The following is a 13744-nucleotide window of genomic DNA, read 5'->3' on the forward strand; positions in this document are numbered from 1 at the left end:
GGGCAGGAACCAAATGTTTGTCGGACCACCACAACCACGGAAGATGATTTTTCAGAACATAGAAACGGCAAAACAAACGCGAACAAACAGTGAACAGGTAGTTCTGCCAGTTCACTTGGGAGATGATGGAAATCAAACACAACGTTGATATGTTTTTAGTATTTTTTTATTATAAAAATTTTATTATATTTTCAGCGTTTAACATTGCGTTCTAAACAGACTGCTCCAATTTCAATGTTCTATCTTAGTTTGTCCTCACATATCTAGAGTTTACTTCTTGGATTTACTTTGCTTTCAACACTGCCTAATTGTTTCTTTAAATAGTTTGGCCTGTTATATCCGATACCCAAACCGAAACAACTGCTTCTTATGCTGTTGTATTATAGTTACTGCAATCGAGGTTGCAGTTGACTAATTGAACTAGCATGTCAATCACCTAAAGGTGAGTGCGGTAGCCACCGCAATGTAACACACCGCTATCAGGTGAGTGTTTCTAATCGTGGTGTCATGCATGATGCCTCGGGAGTTACTTTCTGTGTCGATGAAAGCCTCCTTTTCGCGCTGATCGTCACTAAAGCTTGCACCGTTCTCCCTGTACCGATGATCCCGACCTACACAAAAATAGTTACAGATTTATAACACGAATCACTCAGCAGATAGTGTGCAATCGTACCTTCGATTGTGCCATCAACATTCCACAACTCAGAACTTTCACCAGTGCCAAGAATTTTGTTGGACGATCCAGAAAAATCGTCGATCGATTGGTGATGACCCTTGATTTTATCTGCCAAAAAAGAACGTACAATCATTTCACTTGGTATTGTTTTACTTGGCAGAAAGGAACGTACAGGTTTTCCGATAGGTGCTTTCTGCTGTAGTTGTTGCAACTGTTGTCGTTGCTGGGGGACTTGTTGCCATTACGGTAGTCGAAGGAATATCTGTAACGAAAAACATCAAACCTGATGAACATGGCAAATATGGTCCTTTCGCTGGGCGACTCACGGTAAACTTTGATAGTTCCATCCGTTTCGCCTAGGGAATTCTTTACAACGCATTTGTATGTTCCAAAGTCAGCGATATCGATCTCCTTGATGGTAAGCTTCATAACCACTTTATAGCTGTTGATTTCTTTAATAGATGGCTCGAAGCGTTTACCTGTAAAAGAGAAATGTGTCGTTTTAATCGTAACTGTGACTGCAGTTTTTAATTATACACAACCACACACACCTTATCCAGTATTTAAAAACATGTTTTACAGGATTAACTGCTCATCTCTTCTTCTAAGATTTAAAAAAAACTGCTCATCTCAGCGACTGATTGCCCAACTGATACGTACAAAACATTGCAAAACCTGCAAAAAGCTTCGAGTTTTTGAACGAGTCATACTTCCAATGAAAGAACTGCAACCCAATCTTTTCTCCGAGGATTTTTATTTCAATTATTTGTTTTACTGTTCTTACGTTATTTCGAACCAAGCGAAAGATAGTATCCAAAGCCAAGATCATTCCCATAAATCTTGTTGTGCTACCCCAATCCATCTCACTGCACGTACCTTGTGCTCAAAATATTGTGAAGCATAATGAATTCTTGGACATGGTCCCTTATCACGCCCCAATCCACGATCCGTAGTCGTTCTTGCCCATGAAATACAGTATTCAAGAACCCACCCAAGAGGGAGCAAGACATCTTACGTTTCTGCGAAGCCCCTTTTTGGTTCACAGTGTACCTTCCCTTTTCGGTGATTGTCATTGTCCGTCAAGTTCTTTGTATGCCCTTACTTTGATTGAATAACAAGATGATGATTGTGACACAATTTTTCCTCGTTATCAGATTTGTCCTTGTTTATTATTTCCATCCGTTTGCCGATGTTTCGGTCTGCTTAGGCGCCAGTACATAAACCACAAAAAAAGGAAGCAGTATCCCATACACACACACACACACACACACACACAGCACGCGTAAACCCAATAGGTCCACAGGAACGCTTCTAACTATCGGTAACGGCTGTGGCGATAATGGCCGAATAGAGCACGCCTGACTATAAGAATTGTTGCTCGCAAATCCACTGCCCATCAACCAAACGTCGGTTGGCTTCACAAGCAGTGAAGAGGAAAATATTAATGACAAACGCTTCAGTGCGGCACCCAATACCTGGTATTGCAGTGATGCGATATGCTTCGTTTGCAATTTTTTATGCCCTACCTTGACTTCTCTTTTTTGTGGAATCGTTCGGGCTTCGCTAACAATAAGCATCATTCTAGACCTATGGGCGACCTACCTTGGGTTATGATGGTTTCATTCTTCATCCAATAATTGATAGAACGTGGGTAAGCTTCCGATTGACATTCGAGAGTCAATCGCTGTCTCAGGGCGGCGCCTACAAGCTGATCCTGGATCCATATCATTGGAGGGACTTTCGAAGAGCATGGAAAGGAAACATACAAATTACCATACAAATTACTGCCAATCAAGTTATACTTGATAATATGTGAGAGAGATTTACTAAATTTACTATATTTGTAACCAAGTATTTGTTATATTTTAAACAGTGAAACTAAGAAATAAACAACTGCATACACAATAATTCACTTTTGCGAAACCACTCAAACCAAAAGAAATACAGGTAAATATCCACATAACAAGTGGTTCAAGGCGTCGACACCGAATTTATACTTGCAGTTGACATCTCTTTAAAATACTTATACTAGGTCACAGGTTTACCCTCCAATGCACAAGTCTCTGACAATGTTTAGAGCAGCCTTTCGTGCAGGTATTGTTAGGTATTACGTATTGTTCTCAAAGAATCTATATTCTAAAGAATCTAAAGGCAACTGAGTGTATAGAACGGATTCAACGACGCTTCACTCGCTTTGCCATACGGACGTTACAACCGTTTAGCTACTTTACTGAACAACCACACAATGTGTATAAAACTGCCCAAGGCCCGCTAAACCAACGACATCAATACTTGTTCAATAAGTTTTGAGCTTATTGATAATTTTATAATTATAACAATTATAATTATAACAACAATTATAATGACTCATCAGTATGGATGAGCCTAGCGAACTGATGCGAACGCACCAAATCACATCATCCACATTTTTCCACCACACTATCCCTTCGAAAATGCTTCAAATGTTGGCAAAAAAGTTCCCCTGCCCAAGGAGATGCCTAAGGCTTCTACTAAATCTCTTTCGGTCACTCGACGATTTACCAAAACGATATCTTGTATTTTGTCTACAATTTCAGATATTGTTGCTGGTTTTGGGTGTCCTTGACGTCCTTGACGGGCGTCCTAACTTCAGCAATCCATTTTTCTACTGCATTAATTGAAGGCGAGATTGCAAGATGCTTCATTTTTTTTCATTGTAAAAAATACTGTAACACGTTGATACTAAATGGCAAAGAATGAAGTGACAGATTGAACTTAAACTTCACATACGTTCATACGAAGAGTGCACCAACATAACAAAAGAAAAACTGGTTAGCAGCAGCACCCTCTGTTATTGAAGCTCAAAACGTATTGAACAGCCTGGTACTTTATTTGATAAACAACAAAAAATTACTTACAGTGCACAATCAACATGACACGCTTGCTGACCGATGGCGGAATGCCGTTGGACGCGATGCACAAATATGCACCCATATGCAGTCGATTAACTCGGGAAATGGAAAAGGTGGAGCTGTTCAGGCTAGTCGCGGCTTTGAAGTGAATTGCATGGAATAATAATGAAACAGTTTGACTGTGTAGTTTACCCAACACCACGTTCGCGCAATGTCATGATAGTTTCATGGCCCAGGCTATCAAAATAAAATAAAGGCGAGATACGAAAACCACGCAATGCATACCTCCCGTGTTGATCGGTTCGTTGCCTTCGCGGCGCCAGATAATGGACGGGGTCGGGGAACCGGAAGCGGCACATTTTAATGTTACATTACTTCCCTCGCGTACAACCATATCGGTGCTGGTTGGATAGTCCAGTATGTTTGGCGGCACTGTTTGGGTTATATTTATAAAGTTTTTTATGTACTCTACCTCTATGAAGTGGGTCTCTTTCTCATTAGCATAAGCCAACATGGACTGCGACAATTAAACCACATTAAATCTCCTGTGGGCACCTGGTGGCACTTTACGGCCGAGGCCCGCGTTCCAGAGCTCGTGCCGGCGGGTCTGCTTACCAACGACATTCAGGTACCCGATTTGGTTGCGCATCGGATCTGTATTGACCTGGCACATGTACCATCCCTTGTCAGATTCCTTCACATCCCGAATACGCAGCACCCAGGCTCGACCTTCGACGTGAGCAACAGCCATGCGATGGTTTTTGGTGATGACGTGCGTCTGAATTGTCAGAATCGTTTGAGTGTCCACTCGGAGCCACGCGACCTGCAAAGTGGTGAAAACTAAAGCAGGAACAACAAACATAACGACAACTCTTGCTAACAAGAGCGATATTCGTCTTGCGATGCCGAATCTAGCAGAGAAAACAGTCCATTGCGTTACCTTGTACGTTTGTAGATTGTTGATGACACATGTTAGTACAGCTTCTCGACCAAGCGGCACTGTAAGATTCTGAATGGGTTCTCCAAACTTTGGCAAATCTGAAACATGAGTAATGACAACGAGATTCACCGTGTAGATGTAGCTACCTTCAAATAAATAAATTCACGCACGAACGAAACAATGGAATTTGATTACATTTGGACTAATGAATGACCAATGATGGTTCAAAAACACATGGCAACGTTTGCTCTAAAATAGTGCACTGCAAAAGAAATCCCTTTCTTATTTTTATTTTATTTTCGTTTTATTTTTAATATGTTTCTTCACGTTCACAAGAACATATCGGGTGCTGGTTAGTTTTTTCGGTTAGTCTTTTGAGATTGAATGATTTTTTTTATTTCCGTTCATCCTCTTTCTGCACTGTTTCATGACCCACTGCCAGCCATGCAAAAGATCTACCTCAAATCTTTGCTTCCATAATATTCTTTCCCGATATTCACCGCCCATCACTTGATCCCCACTATCAGGTGACACACGATATTTTCCAATTTTAATTAAGATGAATATTTAAACCTTCGCTGTCATAACGCCACTGAATAATGCAAAGGCTACTGTTATATTAAATTCATGAAGCACTTATTCCTAAAATATGTGGATTGGGGTAATGCAGCTATTCAAACGCAATTAGTTGCTTGCTCTCGTTTATTCGTTTTGCTAGCAGCCTTATTTCTTGTATTTTTTTGCTTGGTTCGATTGACAACTTTGCTTTAACTGTTCGGATGTCGAAGACCTCGGGACGTATAGAACATAGACAAGAATGTCGACTATGTGATAAACTAATTGATAAAACATAATCGAATAGTGACTAAATAATACAGCGAAATATCTTGCTGAAGCATTTTTTCGAAAATAATATAATAATAATATGACAAGTTCTTCTGTTGTTAAAAATGGGGAAAAATATGTAAATATAAGTAAATCCAAAACGTAAATATAAAATGATTCAAATGGACTATTTTTTTAATAATCATTATTCGAGCAATTTAGTTAGTGTACCCAAGTTAGTGCACGAAAAATTGCATTCTATTCAATCATACAAACTATTGACTAACAATTATTTATTTCTTGTGCGATATCCGCAATAAACTAATATCGTTATTTTATTGTGACACAATTTTCACTGATTGCAAAAAATTATAAAATTTGTCAAACAATGTAACTTTAAAAAAAAATCACCAGCAATCCAAAAGTGCCCACATCCTATAAAACTTTATTTTGGAGTATTCAGAGCCTTGTTGACATTTTGACAATTTTAACAGCGTGATAAGTTTATAAAATGTTTACTCCAATAAGAAAATGTAAACTGTGCAAAACTGTGTGAAGGATGTTTCTGATATTTTAAAATACCTTTTCAATTACGCATCGCATAATACTGTGGGTACTGTGATGTACTTACCTTTGTCCAGAATGTAGGAGTTGCTTTCCTCTATTTGAATCGAGTCTGTATTCCTGTCGTCTGAATTGAGATCAAACCACATAAAAGAAAAATAAAACGTGTTAGCGCCTTGTTCGAGTTCAAATAGTTGTTAGTGATGGTAAACTGCTAGCGTAGACTGACAACAACGCAAAGCGTGTGCTACTTGGTAGTCTGATGAATTATACAACTGGGAATTCTTTTGATTCTCATTCTCCTCTACGATAGAGATGATGAAGCACGATTTAATTGTGTTATTCTTGTTTACAACGTTCTTACTTATGTATTCATAGTTTTTCTCTCTTTGGCCTTTGTTGTTGAATTCTCTTCACCGACATGGTGGATACTAAATTGAAATTGGATGCAAACGATGCTTTTGTTTTACTACTTCGTTTATGCTTAATATCATTCAATATCCGGCATTTTTGTGTGAGGATAATAAACTTTACAACACTGCTCGGATGGGCTCGGAAAACGATGAGATAAATGCTTCAAACGTTTTTTGTGCTTCTATTGAAGAAAAACATTCAGACTCTATGGAACTACATTTTTGCTTCTTATCAAGCTACCAAAAATGATTATTCCTTATGAAATGAATTGGTAGTTCCTTTTCTGTTTTCAAAATGGATCAGCATCCAAGAGACAGAAGCAGAAAAAAAGCAAAGACATCAACATTAATCGCAAAACGCATAATGGACGTGCATTGTATCACGAGCAGCACCCATGTGGGCTCTATAATACATTCTTTCGACGTGATTGCCAAAAATCACTCATCGCATTCCAGTATTTTTACTCATAACATCATCGTTCGTTGTGGGACAGTTTGCAAAAGGATTTGAAACCAGCTAAACCTAGACCACCTTCGCCTCGTTGAAAGGAAATCATAAAATGTACAAGCCTGTTGAAAAGGTAAACCAAAATCCCTTCATTCATTTAATTAGCAACTAAAGCAAAGTTGGTTCCCTTTTATCCTCATCACCACGTCGTCAGTCAGATCCTTTTTTGGCTGCCAATGTCGTCAATCCCTCAAACGCTGTTCGTCACTAGCCGTTTGCTTGTGCATGACTTTCTTCTTCATTTTCTTTACTATGCTCCAACGGTTTAGCAGCGGCAGGCGCTCCTTAGGAGATCGTCACCACGTAAACCACAAAAACGGAGTGCGAAATCCTCGTTCCGGCAGCCCCGAAGGTCCTTCGAACCGCGCGGAAACCGCCATCTACGGCACGGGGTGAATGTCAAGCTTTACATACATGGGGTTTTACGTTATGTCCTGTGATGTGGAAACTGTTGGAATTTTACTCTTTCTCCTATACCAATTTTAGCCGGCCGACGCCGAGCACGGTATCTGGAGAGGAAAATTATAACCAAACAGCTAATCATTAATAATGAAACCATGGAGCGACGGGCGCCACGCACATAATTTTCTCCCCGGTGAAAACGCAAAACCGAGACCGTGGGTAGGCCGTTTAACGTGAAGGACCTTTGAGCAGATGCTCGAAGCTGTCGTCGAGGTTTCTTGCCATAGAACGCAGAGCTCAAACCAACACACATCGCTCACAGAATTTTCTAGTCTGAAACGAGAAGCTAGTTTGAATAGAAGTCGGTTTCCCTTTTCGATGGCTGCAGGAGTTGGCAAACAATGCGGTCGACATTTAGAGGCAGTATATTACCCATCGCAAACCAAAACCCTCTCTACGATCGCATCACTTATTCTCTGAAGTTGGTGACAATATTTGAGCCTGTTAACATAGACTTGACGGAATTGGTGAAGTGTGTTTCTATTGTTTGTTTCGAATTGTTCTTCTAGGAGAGCAGTTGACCGATTATTGTTATTAACAGCTCTTACGTTAACAAGTGTAATTTGCAACCCAGTGCAAGTACGTTTCAAGCAAAACTGAAACACAAAAGAATTCGCTAGACGATCGACGTCCATTGAATGTTTGTTTTCAAATTCTCTTAGAACAAGCAGGAGAGTACTGTACTTATCAATCCCGCTTAATTTCAAACAGAATTTAACAATTTCTCGAAACGATTTTCTCTTCTTTCTAAATTGGTCTTTTTTGGTTTTTTTCATATTATAGCTCCGGCTTCATTAACAAAATTGTACGACAGCTTTTGACGCTATAGAAATATGGAAAAAATTATCCCTTGTTAAAATTAGTAAATAATTATTCCCATTATTCATATTATCACATCTAGATTTCGAATCATAAATGCAGACAATTAAGCTTACCTAATACAAATAAAGCATATTTGCCCACACACATGAAGCTGTTGTCGTTGTGCTATCACATCATCGTTTAAAAGCAAATAATTTCAATCCTAAACGGATGCTTTTTTATTTCTACCATCTCTAGATTCCGCATTGAAATATTTTGCCATGCTTAGCAATACAAATCGCAGTAGGCTCGGTCAGAATTTGGTTACCTTCCATTATAACTATTCAAAATTCATTTGCAAAAAGGATAATGAAAGGACAAATGAATTCTCTCTCCACATATTAATATTACTCCACATCTCAATATTAATTTGGTATGCCTCTTAAAGTTTTTTTTTCTATCCAGCTTGCATTTTATGTAACGAAAACTTTCATGACCTAAGACAAACATGAGTTACCGGCGTCAGGGTACAGAAACTTTAGCATACGACTACTTTCTTCTCAAAGCTTTCGGTAACAGTTCATCGATCGCCATCATTTATATGCAATCAACTAACAGCATGAGCGGAAAAAATCAATTGCAGCCCTCGAAAACTCACCCTAAACACCAACGAAGAGAGTTGCAGTACATACTAAACTTAGCTCGTCCTTTCTGTAGAAAACTTTTAAATCATCAACTGTTTCCATAAAAAACATTCAGAAATAACCACAAATTTTCATTGTTGGCCTATCGTAGCGGCGACTCACCTACTTATACTTTGACCACTTCGTCAATCTTAAGAACCTTATTCCGATGGAAGTCTATCGTACTAGTACTCTGTCTTACATTTATCTTAACCAACGGTCTCGCCACTGCACCATAATTCCATCTCTCTGCTTTTTTTTGCTTCATTGCATTAAGCTTAGCTAAATACCACATCCACTTGGTGTACGTTAAAGAAGCTAAGTTTGCACGTAATTTAGGGAGCGATATTGCATATTTTCTCGTTCTCTCGAGGAACGGCGAAAACAAGCAGCAACCAGCAGCTAGATAGTGAATGTGTGCCCTTTAGTAAGTAGTACACTGGAAAACACATAAAAGATATTATGTTTTCACTCGTTTTGCGTCTACATTTTGTTATTTCATTGATTCATTTTGTATGCTGTTCAGACTGCGTCGGTGGAGTTGGTGGTGAAAATGAACATTTTCGTTCCATCAACGCACTCGCCATTTTCTACTCCTTGTTTCTCTCGACTGCCGTGATGGTACGTCGTGTGGACCATTAGTAGACCATCATTTTGGCTTGAACAATTTCCAAACATCCTCCGAGCTGCATGGTCAAACACAATGTGGGTTGGAAATAATAAATTTTCATCTATGGAACAATAGGGATTCTTCGCAAAATGTACCTGCTGTACCTGCCTACCTATGAATCTGGAAAGTTTGTTTCAAAGTCTGTTTGTGAAGCAAATTGTGTATAAAGTATATGAAAATGATTCCCGCTGACCGGGGCTTAATGCTGGTGCAGCTCCCGAAGGTTAGTAAATGTATTGTGTGAGACCCTGATACTGTTCAACACAGCGCATATGACGTTAGCTGTGAAGTGGCCACCCGAAATTGCAAATGTAGCGACGGCAGCTTCCTATACAGTTTACGATGGTACCAGAACAATCAGGCCAGAAGTTCGAGAAATTTAGACGAACATTCATGTCAGGAGGTGATTGGTGAATGGTTTAGTGAATAGGTCCCCTCGGGAGATGCACTCACACAATATCACTCTTCATCAAACAGTCCCTCACCATGTAAAACAAAAAAATTGGATGCACCTTTATCAAAAGTACATTATCTTCAAAATAAATCGTCTAAAATATTATCTGTTATATTAATAATCTCTTGCAACATTGCGCGTGAACCAAACATACTTTAATGTCTACCGTAACATAGCAGGCTAGATGATGCAATTAATAAAGCCTGTGGAATATTTTTAAGTTATTCGAGCGAGCCGAAATCCATAGTTCGAAGATGCTGAGTTCTGTATTGAACAATATTATCTGGTGATCAATTGATCTTATATCGTATGAAACAAAAATGCAAAACCTTTTAATACATTTTTCGCCACAAAACTTACCCGTACTTGCGTGCAAAAATGTCGTAAATTGTAATTTACCTCTATAGCCATATAACACTTATAATTTATTTCTGCAAAATTATTGCTACTCTTTCAGTATATCCATTTATGCCTGCACAGTCAACTAAACATGAAAATGCGGGAACAAATATATATTCTGACACTGGTCGAGGGGCGCCCCTAGTGAAAGGTCGAGTCGAGCAATCAGATCGGCTAAAATGGCTGGATTCTTTTTCAAACAATTTTCAGACGATCTCTTTGCATGCCACAAGTCTAGCATGCGTACTATCGTCAGGCTCGTCAACAAGAGTTAGTATAAACCCCGACTGCTAGAAGCAAGCCAGCCCACACCGGTCGCTTGAACTTCGAAGATTAACTTTCAACGCAACGTGGCTTCAAGGGAGACGCACTGTTAAACATATTGTTGCACAAAAGTGCCATGTAGGAAGAGCAGCCTGATTTTCTGTGAGACGACAAACATGACATTGAGCCATTACCATTGGGTTATTTCATTAGAACGACCGAGATTCGTTCGGCATCTGAATGTAAAGCTTACCTTGTCCCCCCTGGCCCTTGGCGAGCGATCTATTCAACAACAGCATAACAATGACTGGGACGAGTTTGGTGCACTGGAAGGATTCCATGTTTGACAGAGATGCTTGGTGCCTCCACTCCCCGGTCTTTGCGCAAAGTGATGCTGCTTAACCGGAATCAGTACTTCTACGTTGTAGCTGTGATTATCTTCGGTAGATTCGGCCGCAAACGAGTCGAAACAGCAGGAAACCAGTCCAGTCCAGGCACGAAAACCTTGGTCTTGTAAACCACCAGGTGTGTCTGTGTGGCGTTTCTCGTTGTCTAGGCTCTCGCCGCGCAAGAAGGCTGTCCACAATTTGGCCACTTCGGACTGTGTTTCGGGGTCGCGTCGTATGCACTGTAGCCCGTGATCCTCACCCGGTTCATGTCCGGATGCGTCCGGACCTAAAGCGCTGTGGAACTATGCCATCAACCTTGCGGCAGAACAGGAAACGGCACTGGCTCCTAGCGAGCACTACATTCGCGTGATTTTCACATATGGTATTGTTGGCGTCAGTTCTAGTCCTGGGCAAATAAAACACTCACCATTTTCTTACTTCCCTTTATCCGTGCACAGTGAACTTTTTGCCACCCTCGTTTAGTCGCTTTGCCTGTTAAACTGATAGCAAAGAAATAGCATTCACAAACACCCTTTCCTTACCAACCGGCTCGGTTTCCGTTTTTACGCCGTTTCCCCGTTGTTTTTCGTTCCGCAGCGTTTTTCCTTTGAGTTTTCTCGTTTTTACACTTCTCGGTTTCCTTTGTTTGAAATGTTTTTATTGCCGATTGTCACGAAATTGTACTTTCTTTAGAAATTTATTACATTATTACCCTCTTCACTAAATCTTTTCAGACTTTCTTCGCTCTTTCTTCGCGAGGCGATACCGTGATGTTCCGCGCGGTTCAGGGTTCGCAATAAGGCACGCACCGCACAAACCAGGCTGTTGCTACAACGCCCGGAATGCCACGACAATCTGCATAGCATACACACGCGAGATCTAGGGTACTCCGTAAGGCGCTAGTAGCATTGCCATAACACCTTGCCGGCACCGGCAGGAGGGCATGCGGTTGCCAGTAACTTAATGCTTCAGCTTAGGAAATTCATCAGAGCACCAAGCTTCTATGCCACAACGGGGTCGCACGTCCTGTATTTTATTTTTGCAGCCGAATGGGTACGAAATACTTTTTCGATACGCGTTAATTTGTTTGTGGCCGCTGGGCTCGAAATCCGACTTGTTCCCATCGACCACTTTGAGGTAATTAAATACAGGAAGAAGGAAGAAAACACGACTTCATTATGGTGATTGTGGACTAATTAATTTCTTCCTCCTCTTTCTATCGAGGCACATCCGCAATTGATTTGGGTGTAGTAAGGCGCCGCCAGGCGGCTAACGAAAAGGCGTGAAAAACTACGCAAATCGCAACGCGAAGACCTGCATAGTTCTGCGCTTTTACGTTCACTATGGGGGCACTAATGAAATATTGCCTTTGGGCACACCTCAACACATCCGTAACGTATCGCCAGGGCCTGGTCTCTGTATTGCACAGATGCTGGAAAACCACGTCACAAAGAACGCACTTCAGAAAACGATCACCACTTACGATGAAGGTCTCTGTTGTTTGTAGGTAGGCTGGATTAGCTCGTTACTGGAAACGAATCATTTAACACGACGCTTCCGACGATTCACTTGCCAACGGATGGCCATCTACTAAAAGAGTACCAGATTGGTGTGCCTTATCCGAAACGACGAGTAGGACTAACTGAATGTAGTCTAATGCTGCCGCTTTTGTAACGACAAAGCACATGATCTGACGACCGTTCTGCAAAGCCGACATCGCCAAAACACCGACGCTTGGCCGTCGGCATGCCGACTAATACCGGCATGCCACAATGGAAACGAACCCAAAACAACAACTTTTCGTGGTATGCTCGGCTGCAATCGCAAAGCGCAGGCGTCACATATGGATGAACGGCTGCTTTCCTGCGAAGGATGAATAACTCACTTCCCCTGGACATGTCGGAGGATAAACTTCCATGAACTATTGCAATTCAAAAACTATTGTAAAACACATTTCAAAAATCGTTTTCATTCAATTTCAATTATTTAGTGTCAAATGTAGAGACGATCCCAGAAATCAGTAGACGTAGCCAGAATCAGTATAGAGACGATCTATTTCCCGTAATGCAACGAGTAATATGTGTTTTGAGGTAACGAAAGAAAGGTTTTGTATGGGTGCAACACCATTTGTGTCTGCAATCGATTAAACAAAAGGTGTTGGACAATATACGACTCGTATTACGTGTGCTAAGACGTCCCAATGCTCCATTCTAGTTGCCAACACATTTTGCGAATGGGTAAATTAGTTTTATTTTCAATGAATATCAATAAAGCAGATCGGATATGTATATTGGCTGTGATGTTTATTTTCATATATATTTTATAAATGCTCATCAAGTTTTCATTAGGAGGTTTTCTTCTTATAATTTAGGAGTTAAAATTAGTCCAATGAATAAACTAGAATGGAACCAATTCATACACATGGTTGGAGTTTCAAAGTATTTCAACTTACTGTATTTTAAATTAAAAAATCGCTATTCATTAAATACCTCACGTATTCGTTCTCATTACACTTGATTTTTCAACTGCGATAGAGAAAATAATAATGTAATGCAAGTAATTTAGTAGTAATGCTGTACACATTTTTTAATAGCAACTTTCAACAACGAACAATTTAAAACCATTTTTTTCAAATCGTTTTCAACATTTCAAGCTCCAGCAAGAATTCTTTGTATATAGTTTTTTGCCTTTTGCCTATCGAAACATATTACTTGTATCTATTCTCAGTTGAACTCTGTGTTTGAGTTTTTGGATGGTAATCTTTTCTTTCTTTATGCGGCATCAGAAACGCCACTGACCAGCTGT

At 40.2% G+C, this 13744-nt stretch overlaps 1 protein-coding gene across 1 annotated transcript; it reads right to left on the reverse strand.

Moving 5' to 3' along the window:
• Window positions 1-234: 234 nt before the first annotated feature.
• Window positions 235-10863, reverse strand: LOC128272058 (lachesin-like). The gene is made up of 11 exons (XM_053009785.1): window positions 10804-10863; window positions 5964-6023; window positions 4508-4605; window positions 4183-4390; window positions 3853-3999; window positions 3574-3705; window positions 2279-2413; window positions 1003-1155; window positions 849-938; window positions 674-784; window positions 235-611 (listed from the first exon to the last, which is right to left on the reverse strand). The coding sequence occupies exons 1-11, from the start codon at window positions 10847-10849 to the stop codon at window positions 433-435; spliced, it is 1359 nt and encodes a 452-aa protein (XP_052865745.1). The 5' UTR covers window positions 10850-10863; the 3' UTR covers window positions 235-432.
• Between the last annotated feature and the right edge of the window lie 2881 nt (window positions 10864-13744).

The sequence above is a fragment of the Anopheles cruzii genome, chromosome 3 (assembly GCF_943734635.1).
Source record: "Anopheles cruzii chromosome 3, idAnoCruzAS_RS32_06, whole genome shotgun sequence".
NCBI classification, from domain to species: Eukaryota; Metazoa; Arthropoda; class Insecta; order Diptera; family Culicidae; genus Anopheles; species Anopheles cruzii.